This window comes from Nicotiana tabacum, chromosome 6, assembly GCF_000715075.1.
Source record: "Nicotiana tabacum cultivar K326 chromosome 6, ASM71507v2, whole genome shotgun sequence".
Classification (NCBI taxonomy): Eukaryota; Viridiplantae; Streptophyta; class Magnoliopsida; order Solanales; family Solanaceae; genus Nicotiana; species Nicotiana tabacum.
In genome coordinates this window covers 3,320,947-3,335,413 of record NC_134085.1, presented here as the reverse complement: position 1 = coordinate 3,335,413, position 14,467 = coordinate 3,320,947, and the positions used below count along the sequence as shown (strand labels likewise).

Here is a 14,467-nt window from a genome sequence, read left to right as displayed (position 1 = left end):
GAGGACATGCAGCCCAGTCTGCATCACAATAAGTTGTGATTGTGTTACTTTGAGAGCTTGATAATAGGATCCCTTCGCCTGGCTGATTTTTCACATATCTTACTATTCTTAATGCAGCTTCCATGTGAGATCTTTTAGGCTGTTGGAGAAATTGACTAAGAGTCTGAACTCCAAATGCTATATTTGGCCTTGTCACTGTCAAATATAACAGTTTTCCTATTAATATTTGGTAGGATGTTTGATCAACTGTACTGTCTTCATTTCTTGAATACTTTGCCTTGCCAATGTGATCATCATACTGTTTAGAAGTTAGTTTGATGTTAACATCTATTAGAGTTATTGCTGGTTTGGCAGCAGCTAATCCAGCTTCTGAAATCAACTCTAAAGCATATTTCCTTTGATGCATATTAATTCCTTGACTGGACCTGGCAAACTCAATCCCTACGAAGTATTTGAGCTCCCTCAGATCTTTCATTTTGAAGGCATTTTGCAGTAGAGTCTTTGTTTCTTCAATTATGTGCAGACTGTCACCTATAATTAACATATCATCTACATAAACTAGAATTAGAGTAGTACCTTCAGTTGTCTTTCTGATGAATAGGGAGTGATCATATTGGCATTGTTTGAATTTGAACCTCAGCAATGCTTCACACAGTTTTGTATTCCATTGTCTAGGTTCCTGTTTAAGTCCATATAGGGATTTAACAAGTCTACACACAGTTTTCTCCCCCTGACTTTTAAATCCCTGTGGTAGGTCCATATAGATTTCATCAAATAGATCCCCTTATAGAAAAGCGTTGTATACATCTATTTGATGTATATGTCATTTCCTTGAAGCTGCTAGTGCTAGAATACTTCTTACTGTTACCATTTTCACTACAAGTGAAAAGGTTTCTTGATAGTCAATTCCTTCCTTTTGGTTATATCCTTTAGCCACTAATCTAGCTTTGAATCTTTCAATCTTTCATGTGGCAGTATATTTGATTTTATAAATCCATTTACATCCTATAGGCTTCTTACCTTCTGGAAAAGTCACAATTTCCCAAGTATGATTATTTTCAAGAGCCTTTATCTCTTCATCCATAGCTTGAATCCATCTAGGATCTAAAATAGCTTCAGAATAGTTATTTGGTTCAGACATTGTTGAAGTTGTAGCTAGATATAACTGATATTTAGATAAGAGATGATCCTAACTGATATATTTATTTAAAGCATAAGGAACATTCTGATGAATATTTAGAGATACAAAGTCCTTCAACCATACTGGAGGGTGTTTGTCTCTGCAGGATCTTCTTCTGTTTTCAGCTAAGGTCTGATGTTGAGCTTCAATAACACATGGTGTTTGTGAGCTATTAGTTTGTGTAGCATCTGAACCTAGCCCTTCATCTGTTTGAGCTTGAACTACATCTGTGTAGTTTTCTTCAATGTTGTGTTGCATACCATTTTCACTATAGTCTGTAAGCATATCCGTATTGTCACCTTCTGTATTCTGCTGTATATTAGTTCCACTAGGTTCTGAGTTGTCACCAACATTTGTAGTTGTATTTGTATTTCTGTTTTGAGATAGTATTGGATGATCATACATCATTCTCAATTCTGGAGTTATATCTACAAACACCTGTGAAGGACTATTGTCCTTTTTGTGAATGGATACATATCTTCTCTAAATATGACATCTCTACTTGTGAAGAAAGATTTGTTAGTTGGATCATATAAAATATACCATTTTTGGACTTCTGAGTACACCATGTGAATAGCCAGCTTAGCTCTAGGCATTAACTTGTCATGTTCTTGTACTGTTTTTGCAAAACACAGACATCCTATTATTCTAAGATGCATAAAAGATGGCTTTCTTTTATGTAGTCTTTCAAATGGAGATATGTTGCCAATAACAACACTAGGCATTCTATTTATTAGATATACAACAACTAGAACACAGTAACCCCAAACCTTAATAGGTATGTGAGCTTGAAATCTAATAGCCCTTGTAACTTCCAATATATGTCTGTGTTTGTTCTCAGCTACACCATTCTGCTGAGGTGTATACACACAAGTTCTTTGATGTATGGTTCCTAACTCTTTAAACATCTGTTCACACACAGAGGTCACAAACTCTGACCCATTATCTGTTATTATGACTTTTACTATTCTATCATACTGAGTTTTGACATATTTGAAGAAATGCTGAATTGAAACACAAGCATCAGATTTTTGTTTTAGCAGAAATATCCAAGTCATTTTTGAAAAATCATCTACAATAGTCAGAAAGTACTTATTTCCATCTATAGTAGGCACTCTATAAGGCCCCCACAAGTCTACATGTATAAGATCAAAACACTTGCTACTTTGTATACTACTTGTAGGAAATGGTAACCTAGTCTGTTTGGCACAAGGACATACAATGCCCTTATTTATTCTATTTCTGATAGTATCAGTATCTATATGTAGTATTTTCTTACGAGTCTGGGTGGACACATGACCACATCTTCTGTGCCACAGCACTATATCTGATTGTTCACTCTTATTTGTGTCATTTTTCTTTGCAGTCAAAGCTATCATTCTGTTCCTTTCAGCTGTATTAGTGTACAGAAGATATAATTCATCATTCTCTTTACCAATCTCCTTCACCTTCCCAGTGAAGAGTTCCTGAAATACACAAAAATCAGGAAAAAATGTTGCTGAGCATTGCAACTCTTTGGTTATCTTAGAAAGTGATAACAGGTTATACTTGAATTTTGAGGGACATAAAACACATTAGTTATAACACCATTTTCTAATATAGAACTTGCTCTTGCATGAGTGACAGTTGTAATATCTCCATTGTGAAGTAAAACTTTCTTTGGATTGTTTGATTCATTTATTGTCCTTTCATCTATTAACTTTTTGTCAGCTACCATATGATTGGTTGCCCCTGTGTCTATAATCCAGTAACTAAGGCAATCAGAAACTAGTAAGGCTATATCCATACCTGCCACATTAGCTGCAGTAGTTGAGCTTGATACACTAGTGTTATTCAGCATTTGCAGAATCTGTTCATACTAAGACTTTGTAAGAGCATAGTTTTCAAGACCTGACTTCTTCATATTTGGATTAGGTCCTTGAGCTTGAGCATTAGTCCCTGGCTTTGTCTGATCTTGCACATTTGTATTTTGCCCATAATTAAACATAGGCATTGAGTTTGATTATTGATCATTAGGCTGATTGGATTCTGTCAGTAAATTCACATTATATGCTGCATTTGCCCCATCATTCATTCTCCTCTTGTTCTTGAAATCTGCAGGATATCCCACAATCTTATAGCAGTTTTCTTTACTATGTCATTTCATTTTACAGTAGTCATAGTAAACATTATAATTCCTTCTAAATCTCTGATTCTGATTTGCACTAGATTTTGAGTACATAGCAACCTCATAGTTTCCTACTTGACTTGTAGGGTTAGATCCCAAGATTCCTGAAGTTGCAGCAACAGATTTTTGACCTTCCTCTCTCACAATCAGTGCATATGCTTGATTTACTGTAGGAACAGGACTTCTCATCAGAATTTGACTCCTAGCCTGTGAGTATGAATCATTCAGCCCCATTAAAAATTGATATAACTTTAATTTCTACAAGTAAGCTACAAACTCCCTTGATTTTGGACAGTCACAACTAGATGCTGGTACTAATGCTTCAAACTCTTCCCATAGATCTTTCAATTTCGAAAAGTATACTGATACAGATGATGTTCCTTGCGATAGAGTAGCAATTTCCTTGTGAAGATTGAAGGTTCTTGAACCATCTATCTTGTTGAACCTTTCAACCAAATCTTCCCAGACCACTTGTGCACTAGATGCATACATAATTCCTCCAAGAAGCCCTTTTCCAACTGAATTCATAATCCAAGAAAGAACAATTGTATTTACTCTTTCCGAGTGATTCCACATCATTTCTAAGAATCTTTCTTTTCTGTATGTGCCATCAACCATTCATAGTTTATTCCTGCCCAACAAAGTCACTCTCATAGACCTGAACCAAATTGAGTAATTCTCCATTCCAGTCAATTGAAAGAGATGATTTGAATCCCACTAATATTTGCAGGAGACAAGAATACCATTACAATAGTCAGGTTTCCACTCAAATATCACCAATTGCTGAAATGTTCTTCCTGTTGGATCCATAACAGTAATTTCATCTGGTAGGGGATTAGTAACATTAACCTCTATTAACATCCTTGCGAATGAAACTCTAGTCTGTTTTGCAGTACATTCATCAGCATATTTTGGCACTCCAATTGCACTGGCAATTCTACTTAGTGAATCTCTGCTCCAACAATTCATTGGTAGGCTAGGGAATCTCACCCACAGAGACAATTCAGTTAAGAATTCAACATTAAAATCAAATTCAGGGCACCATTGCTTTATAATCATCGGTTTATTGTTAATGCTATATGGCCCAGCATATTGAACTTCCTGCAGATCCGCAATCGACTTGAATTTTACTATATACTAACCTTCCTCGAGGTAATACACTTCCGGTTCAGCAACCATGTTCCAGTTTTGAATTATAAATCTTCTCATATAGTTATATCCTGGTATTTCCCCAATCACATAAACCACTAATGCTGCTTTCCATTTATCAGTTTCCCTATTCGTCTCATCCTTATCCAGTTTTACCATGACATTTCCATCAATCATTCAGGTGGTATGTAATCAAGTGACATACCGTTATTTGCTGCTCGATTGCGATTGAAAAGCCCAGACCATGATTTGCTTGTCTCTTGCTCCTCCACTGTTTGATTGACTTGCTTCACTTCTGGCTGTGTGATATGAATTGCTTCTGGTAATTGCATCTTTACAGGTTCACTTGAATTCAATTTCCTTGGTCCAGATGTCGATTTCCCTGATAGTAGTGGAGATAGAAGGGGAAATTGGTTTGTTAATGGAGTAACTACTTTCTGTTCGTTTCCATTCTCTAGTGTTTCTGCTATAACCCTAGCACTGACTGAGCTTCCTACTCTAACTACTGCATGTTTTTTGGGTCTTCCTCGCCCTCTAGCCATGGCCGCCGCTAACGGCGAAGATTAGCTTAACGGTCGCCTTAGTCTGGAGAGAGAAATTTTTCTTTTAAAGGCTAATATTATTAGGATGTAACAACAACAAGCCAGCGTAATCCCACAAGTGGGGTCTGGGGAGGGTAATATGTACGCAGACCTTATCTCTACCCGAGGGTCAGAGAGGCTGTTTCCAGGAGACCCTCGGCTCAAAGAGGCAACAAGAGACACTATATTAGTACTATCAATAGACTCATAATAAAACAACATAAAATACCATAAAATCCATAACATAACATAAATACCATAAAAACAAAGTAACAGCAATATAAGAGATATAGGAAATACGAGAAAGATGTAAGGTATTAATACACAGCAGATAAAGCCCATCATCAGTAGTTGATCAATAGCATCCTAAGACTAACTCCTAACTGGCTAGTCTCACTCTAGTGCGCTGTAAAAAAGACATCACAATTTCCCCTAACCTACAACCTTAATGCTCGATTATTAAGATGTAAGATTTTGATTTTTTTATTAGATAAAACTTAAATGAGTTATATTGGTAATATATATGTAGTTAACTATATATACACCACATATGCGTATTTAATATAAATAAACAAATTTTATGAATTAAACCAATTCTAAGCTTTTTTATAAGTGTATTATTTCTCATAGTAAAGAGGAAACAATATCTAATCCATTATCAGTTGCTAATATTTTCGTAAGTTATTTGATATTTCTTAAGACTTTATTAACTTATTGATATTTTTAAGACCGCGCGAAGCGCGGACAATTTTACTAGTAACATATTAAGAATAAGCAAAATACATAAGTTATCCCCTAAACTATGGATCAAATCCATGTTATACATTTTTTCCGGAAAAATCAACTATTCCGAAGTGTGGTTAAGGCACCTCACTTTTGACCAAGTAAATTACACGCAAAAGGGGCACGTGAAGAGGTGAAAAATGAGCATTTGAATTTTTTTTGAACGGTGTAGATTCGAGCAAATTGATCCAAAGGTCTAAATACTTTTTACCTTTTATCCTTTTATTCTTTTACCATTATACACAAAATACAAAAGAAAAGAAAAAAATAGCTAATGCTAAAACCTTCGTCCCCAACCTCCTTGCTCACTGGTCTTGTTCCCACGATAAACCTCATCCAAGCGCTCCAGTAAATCCAAGTAGGAAGAAAAAAAGAAATAATCTTTAGATTTAATATCTACTCTCGTGTTTTTCTCCAAAGCCATGGAGTTATCAATGAAACCCTTATCTTTTTGTCTTTTATCAGCCGAAAATGGAGTTCTTCTTGAAACTCCAGCCGGTGAAATAGTTTAAATTCTGCTTTAAGTTGAAAAAAGAAAGAAGTTAATACAGTTGGGTGCTTCATTTATATGAATATGACAGTAGCACAAGAAGAGAGTTAATGAGTTTTTCCTTGTAGGTTCTATCTGCCATGACTGCTAAGGATTTAGAGGAAAAATCATTGCACACTTTCACTACAACTTAACTGGTGCAAAATCAATAATCCATTTTAGATATCAATCAAAGAAATTCTGGGTTTTTCTTAAAGAATGGGAGAAGCAAGATGTTTTATGAGGGAATTTTCTGATTAATCGGAGAGGAAAGTGGACATGGGGAGGGGATGGGAAAGATAAGAGACGGGTGGGGTGGGGTTTGTTTTCTGATTTCTTTTTCTTATTTAAAAATTAATATCAATTGGGATGCAAATTATGCATTTTCTTCTCTTTTTTTTCCTTGAGTTATGACACATATTACGATTTAATTAGCGCGTGTGATGCAATCTCGAAGAAGAAGTGGTCAAACATAAAAAAGGTGTCTTAAGCACACTTCGGAAAGGTTGAATGTGTAAAGTAATTTTTGTCCGCAAGAAGTGTGTAACAGAGATTTGGTCCATAATTCAAAGGATAACTTATGTATTTTGTCTTAAGAATATGAAAAATATTTAATACAAAATTTATGATGTAGCATGGCTTTGTGTTATGGTGTTGGAGCATAAGAAATTATTTCTTTGTTGTCGTAATATATAGTAAGGTACCACAATACATTTAGGGCATTATGTATGATGTCATGGACTCGTCATGGTATTTCGTTAATTTCTTTTCCTTCACTATTGTTTGTGATAAGTCCTTCGTATATATTGTGAGATATATAGTATTGTTGTTGAATATTTATTTGTACCTTATGGAGTAGTTATATTGTGAAATAATTTATGTACATATTATTTTTGTGCTTGTTGTGTTTTTTGATCTTTTTAACATTTATTTCAGTAGTATTCAAAGTGGTGGGTCGAGAATATGACTGAGTATATTTATATATAACTCACTCCTTATTCAGTTATTGTGATGAGCTACTGCCTTAGTCATGGAGACTGCCAAAAGAGTTCTTTATTTTTATTTGTGATTGATTCCTTTTCTCTTCGGGTCTACACATCTCTTAGATGGTCTAGTGTGACTTTAAATTAATTTTGGGATATTAACATTCATGATTAATTATCAATATTAATTTATTAAATAATGCTAATTAAAGGTTAAGGTATATAAATATGGTTTTCCTGATAGTATGTGCTAGGGACCAATCATATTTATAGCTCGTTTGGCCAAAACCGTAAAAATCAGCTATTGTGAGAAGTACTTTTGAAAAAGTACTTTTGGCTAATTAATTTGAAAATTACTTCTAAGCAGCCATTAGTGTTTGGCCAAATTATTAAACTATTTCTAAGTGTATTTTTCTCAAAAGTGCTTTTGGAGAAAGACTATTTTTTTCTGCTCCAAAACTGCTTTTGTATCTCCTCGAAAATACCTTTTTTTTTCAAAAGCTTGACCAAACACTTTAATTTTTTTTTAAAAAAAATGCTTCCGAGATCAGAGAAGCTTGGCTATTAGATAGTTTAGGACGTGATAGAGCCCGTTTGGATTGGCTTGTTTTAAGTGTTTTTAAGCCAAAATAGCTTTTAAGTCATTTTGTAGTGTTTGAATAAAGTAAAAAGGTACTTTTAAGGTACTTTTAAGTAAAAAGGTACTTTTAAGCACTTGTTTTTAGGCTAAAATAACAAAAACAAGCCAAAAGCGAAAAATTAAAATTCATAACTTATGGCTTAAAAGCTATTTTGATTTGGATAACAATTAACTCACCAATTTCGCAAAACGTTAAATTGAAGTTTGTGTTGTCTGCACCAGAAGCTCCTGGACTTTCCCACAATTTTCCGCAATCATTCACATGAATATACCAAAATCCAAAACTCAAGACAAGGACCTCGTTACAACACTGTCCAACAACAACAACAACAACAATAACAACGCAGTGTAATTCCATAAGTGGGATCTGGGAGGGGTAATATATACGCAGACATTACCTCTACCCGAGGGGTAGAGAGGCTGTTTCCAGGAGACCCTCGGCTCAACGTTACAACACTGTCCAAAACAGCAAAATCTTGATCCAACGGCCATTAATCCCCTTCTCATCCTACGTCCCTGGACCCTTCTAGAATTGTCCTTTTACCAAAAATGTTCTCCTCTCTATATATAAACCCCTTTTCGTTTCAAGTCTTCACGATCATCGTTGGCTAGTTTGTTGCACTCTTTTTCAAGAAACGAACCAGACACCTTTTTTTGTTAAATTAGGAAAGTCTCAATTTTTTTTCACTTTGTAAGAAAATATGAGCTCAATTATGGCTGCAACTGCAACCCACCAAGTGAAAATCCCCGGATTTTCCGGGCTTAAACTCGACAAGAAAACACCATGCTTTGTATCAAGAGAGAAATGTTACAGCAACAAAGGAGTATTGAGGCAAAAGTACAGACCCATGAAAATAGTGAACGAGAAGGTGGTGGGGATAGATTTAGGTACAACAAACTCAGCAGTGGCAGTAATGGAAGGTGGACAACCGACAATAGTGACAAATGCGGAGGGACAAAGAACGACGCCGTCTGTGGTGGCGTATACGAAAAACGGCGATAGATTAGTCGGGCAAATAGCGAAAAGGCAAGCGGTGGTAAATCCTGAGAATACTTTTTTCTCGGTAAAGAGATTTATAGGGAGGAAGATGACGGAGGTTGATGAAGAATCGAAGCAGGTATCGTATAGAGTGATGAAGGATGAGAATGGGAATGTTAAACTTGAGTGTCCTGCTATTGGTAAGCAGTTTGCTCCTGAGGAAATTTCTGCTCAGGTATGCGCATGTTAATTATGCGCCCTATTTCTTTTTTCGATTGTCTGAAAGTTTCTAAATAATATTTCTATCTTTGTATTTTCTGTAATTCAGTATGGAATTTAAGAAAAAAAGAGAAAGATTTTACTTCAACATCGTGGTTACAAATTATAAAAGTTGGGCATCTTAACTTCTATACTAGAAACAAATGGTATCTCCAATTATAGTCCTGTGGGATGTAAAATATATCTCTTCTCACCGTCCGTATAGTGTATAAGACAAATGTATGCATTTTGATTAGGGTCGTATTCTATGGCTACGATTCTACCATATATGTCTTTTTCATTCCGTCGAAAATCGATTTTATGGTATAGATGCTTATGACTTATCCCTCTATACCTTGCGGTAATGATTATTGACGTAATTTTTCTACCTTGTGTACATTCCGATAATGATGGTATTTTTCCAAAATCAAACTTTGTTGTTAAGAACCTCGAACTAGCCATCACTTAGAAGGTAATTTTAAAGATCATCAATTACTAATGAAATGGATATAGCAGTAGCTTGTTGGAATCCCAGAGTTTTTACTTGATCTAGGATATGTGATGTATGCTATTCCAAAGTGATCTATTAATCTACTAATAAGTTGTTTCATGACGGTTCTGTCTATCGCTTTATTGTTAAAGACCGGATTGGCCCGTTCTACCGTAAGTACCTTCATATTCTGCTGAGTAGAATTCGACAATGGGTTTGAGTCAATGAAGTTGGGTCATTCTATTTTGGAACCGTCATAAATTGGGGATAGAAGGAGTATTACATTTGAACGCTGAAATATATGTATTATGAGTTCTGCTTGAAAATTGGTCAAATTGACCCTAGGAATAAGTGTTTTTTGCTTTTATCAACTTTGGCGCGAGAATTTAGGTTGAGGTTTCTGCTTGATATTTGAGTGATTTTGGTTACTCTGTTTTGTGCAAAAATTTTGTTTAGTGATTGTGCTTATTTAAGCATTTTTTTTCTACTATATTCTTCGGAAACCATATTTAGTTTGGGTTATTTCTTATCATGTGTAGGCTGGTAGCTTGGAATTAGTAATTTGTTAGACAGCACTGAGAAAATCAATGCTGATTATGAAAGGTTGTTACTGTTGTCTGCAAAATATATGTTTGTACTTTTTATTATTCCTCAATCTATGAGTTTGATTATTCTGAGGCAGATGGAGTTATTAGACATCTGCAGTCAGGGAAGGAGCTAGTATTTGGTTTACGGGTTCGGCTTAACCCAGTCACTTTGGTCAAAGTCTGATTTGTCTATCTATTGAATATGTACAAATTATTAGTTTAGAACCCAATAACTTGAAAGCTTAGAATTCTGAACCCATAAGTTTCAAATCCTAGCTCCGCCTTTGTCTGTGGTTACCTGTTTCAGTAGTAATTGAATCCACACTTTCATGCTTCTTTTCTTGGTATTCTGAAGAGAGTTCGCTTTGCTTCTGGCTCCCAGGTCTTAAGGAAGCTTGTTGATGATGCCTCAAAGTTCTTGAATGATAAAGTTGCTAAAGCAGTGGTTACAGTACCTGCATACTTCAATGACTCCCAGAGAACTGCAACGAAAGATGCAGGTCGCATTGCCGGATTAGATGTTCTCCGCATAATTAACGAACCCACTGCTGCTTCATTGGCTTATGGATTTGAGAAGAAGAATAACGAAACCATTCTAGTGTTTGACCTGGGAGGTGGTACTTTTGATGTGTCAGGTATGTGAGAAAACTTTTTGATTGAGGCAAGATCTGGTTTGAATCTCATCTCTTCTATGCAGTAACTGGCTTCTTTCATATAGCACTTAGGGGTTGTTTGGTACATGGGATAATGATAATAATCCCGGGATAGAATTTGAAATTGTATTTATCCCATGTTTGGTTATAAGTATTAGTTAATACCGAGAAAATTTTCACACTAAAATGGTGGAATTAACTATTCCATAAAGAAGGCGGGATAGCTAACCCCACCACATTGGATATCCTGGGATGTCTCATCATTGTACCAAACGACTACCAAGAATATAAAAAGGGCTGATTGTACAAATCTTTGCTTTTCCAGAGAGTTATCTTCCTCCCTACTAGGTTTTGAGTTGCATTAATGTTTCTATTTATGTACTTCAACGTAGAGCCTTAGTAATATGGAGTAGAAGGAAAAGAGGTTCGCACGATGTAGGTAGATTAATTTCTTACTTCAAATGTGCTTTTGTATCTGCACTAACTCACAAGTTAATGCAGTTCTTGAGGTTGGAGATGGAGTATTTGAGGTGCTCTCTACCTCAGGCGACACACACTTGGGAGGTGATGATTTTGATAAGGTATTAAAGTGGCAATACCTTCTGTTAGTTTATATGCACCTTTTCCGTCTGTACTGTGCTTACACGTTTTTTATCAAACAGAGAACTGTTGACTGGCTTGCTGAAAATTTCCGTAAAGAAGAAGGAATAGACCTTCTGAAGGATAAACAAGCGCTTCAACGTCTTACTGAAGCTGCTGAAAAGGCAAAGATAGAATTGTCAACCTTGACTCAAACTAATATCAGGTATGTGTCTGTGTTAGTTGTGTCATGTGTGCACAAAATAATTGCTTCTTTCTCTTTCTTTGCTCCCCCTTCCTGGAAAAAAAACAGCTGCTTCTGCCTTAGCAAGCTTTCATTGAATGTGCCTTCCCTTCTTGTGCAGTTTGCCATTCATCACTGCTACTGCAGATGGTCCAAAACATATTGAGACAACACTTACAAGGGCCAAGTTTGAGGAGTTATGCTCAGACTTATTGGACAGGTAACGATTTTTTCATAAATTACCTGTCATTTAGTATGGGGATGCCAATATGATTAGATTTATTTTTCAAGTGTGCAATAGTTCAAAGTTTGATATTTTGTTTTCTGTAATCTAAGATTGTAGTTAACTCGCATACTCGAGCTTGTTTCTTAAATTTCAGTCTTAACCTTCTGACTCGACAACTCCACTTGGAATTTATCTTCACAGGCTTAAAACACCAGTTGAAACTGCCTTGAGGGATGCCAACCTTTCCTTCAAAGATATAGACGAAGTAGTTCTTGTTGGTGGATCGACACGAATACCAGCTGTTCAAAACCTTGTCCGCAAGATGACTGGTAAAGAGCCTAATGTTTCTGTCAATCCTGATGAGGTAGTTGCTCTTGGAGCTTCAGTTCAGGTTTGTGGCTCTCTCTCTCTCTCTCTCCAAAAAACTCTTTGTGCAAAGTGGGCTTGTATGCATGATGCATCCGTCTCTATGACCTCGCCTTAGATTTCGTGCAATACTGCTGCAATGTTGTGATGCGGTTGTGTTCTTTTTCATATTCTCAGGCTGGTGTCTTGGCTGGAGATGTTAGTGACATCGTGTTATTAGATGTAACACCATTGTCACTTGGTCTGGAAACTCTAGGTGGAGTTATGACAAAAATCATCCCACGAAATACAACACTACCGACTTCAAAGTCAGAAGTCTTCTCAACTGCGGCAGATGGGCAAACCAGTGTTGAGATTAATGTGCTACAAGGTGAAAGAGAGTTTGTAAAAGACAACAAGTCTCTTGGAAGGTTCCGTCTGGATGGGATTCCTCCAGCTCCTCGTGGTGTTCCCCAGATTGAAGTAAAATTTGATATTGATGCCAATGGTATTCTCTCTGTCATGGCTACTGATAAGGGTACCGGAAAGAAGCAGGACATTACTATAACCGGTGCTAGCACTTTGCCCAAAGATGAGGTATATCTCTTTAGATCTGTTATTTCCCATGCTGAGTAGAGCACATTCTTTTAATATCGTTATTTTATCCAACTTACTGCTACCATAACTTCAAGTATTAAATAGTGCGATCTAATGCCTGATAAGGCACAGCCGCAGACCCTGATTTTTTCTCACACCTTGATGAAGTACTGCCCTGTAGCTTTAAAATTGGATCCTTAAGTTGCATGTTAAAATATGTGAGAATATTAATCGTGGGAATAACTTTCAATGCTGTATGTCAGTAACTTGTAGTATTTGCTTAAATTAAGGCTTGTGGTTATTAGTCAATCTAATGACATATCACTCATTGGTCCACCTTTTGATAAAATGATTTTTTCAGGTTGATAGAATGGTTCAGGAAGCTGAGAAGTTTGCTAAAGAGGACAAGGAGAAGAGGGATTCCATTGACACAAAGAACCAAGCAGAATCTGTTGTATATCAAACTGAGAAGCAGCTAAAAGAGTTGGGAGACAAGGTGCCAGCTGATGTTAAAGACAAGGTGGAATCGAAACTGAGAGAGCTCAAGGATGCCATATCTGGCGGTTCAACACAAACCATTAAGGACACAATGGCTGCGTTGAACCAAGAAGTCATGCAGCTGGGACAGTCTCTATACAGCCAGCCAGGTGCTGCTGCTGGTCCTGCTGGTGCTGCTGCTGGTCCGGCAGGGGCATCTGGTTCCAGGGGCAAGGATGATGGAGATGGAGAAGTAATCGATGCAGACTTCAGCGAAAGCAATTAAGAAACAGAATCAAGAGTTCACCAATGCATTAGACGGCCTTTCTGTATAAATCTTTTGGCAACCACACCTAGATGATAGAGTAAAGGTATATATTTGTGTGAATCACAGTGGGAGATGACAAAAATTGTACATGTGTGACTAGCTTACTGGAGTGTAATGAAGTTGAGAAAATGGATTTTCTGAGCTAGTATGTTTCCAAAATCTGAAAATGTGTAGGGAGGTTAGGATTACTTTTAGGATTACTTTGCTGCCGGCGCCGTCTGAATTATGCTCCTCAGGCAGCTTAAGTATGAGTGTGTATGATTGTTAAAGATGTAACAATTCTGTATTTGCCTTGAGCCTGGAGTTCACATCGAGTCGAGAGGGTTAATAATAGGGGAAGATGAACAACATTGCTCTCTCTTTAGCATATGTAGAGCAAATGCTCTCCATTATGCAAAATTTGGAGTCCCAGCAAGTAATGGAGGAGACATAGGCCTTAGATTCTGAATAGTGAGTCAAGAAGTATATTGACAGCCTGCATCTTAGCTTTCATCAATCATCATATGAGTGAGGTAAGCACATATAAGCAAAAGGGTAATTCGGTACACAAAGAATCAATTGTTACTTCATGGCTTGAACACCTGATCTATATAGGTCACACGGAGATAATTTTATCGTTGTTCTAAAGCTCTCCTTCAGTAAGCGCATATAAACTAGGGAATTTATATAATCCTAGAAGACATATAGGTGAG

At 36.5% G+C, this 14,467-nt stretch overlaps 2 protein-coding genes across 2 annotated transcripts; one reads left to right on the top strand and one right to left on the bottom strand.

Moving 5' to 3' along the window:
- Positions 1 to 3,605: 3,605 nt before the first annotated feature.
- On the bottom strand, positions 3,606 to 3,965 carry LOC142181557 (uncharacterized). Its single transcript, XM_075254473.1, has one exon. The coding sequence runs from the start codon at positions 3,963 to 3,965 to the stop codon at positions 3,606 to 3,608; it is 360 nt and encodes a 119-aa protein (XP_075110574.1).
- Positions 3,966 to 8,242: 4,277 nt separating this feature from the next.
- On the top strand, positions 8,243 to 14,071 carry LOC107803795 (stromal 70 kDa heat shock-related protein, chloroplastic). Its single transcript, XM_016627578.2, has 8 exons — positions 8,243 to 9,226; positions 10,709 to 10,961; positions 11,481 to 11,560; positions 11,642 to 11,784; positions 11,924 to 12,022; positions 12,230 to 12,419; positions 12,572 to 12,970; positions 13,332 to 14,071. The coding sequence occupies exons 1-8, from the start codon at positions 8,714 to 8,716 to the stop codon at positions 13,731 to 13,733; spliced, it is 2,079 nt and encodes a 692-aa protein (XP_016483064.2). The 5' UTR covers positions 8,243 to 8,713; the 3' UTR covers positions 13,734 to 14,071.
- Positions 14,072 to 14,467: the final 396 nt, after the last annotated feature.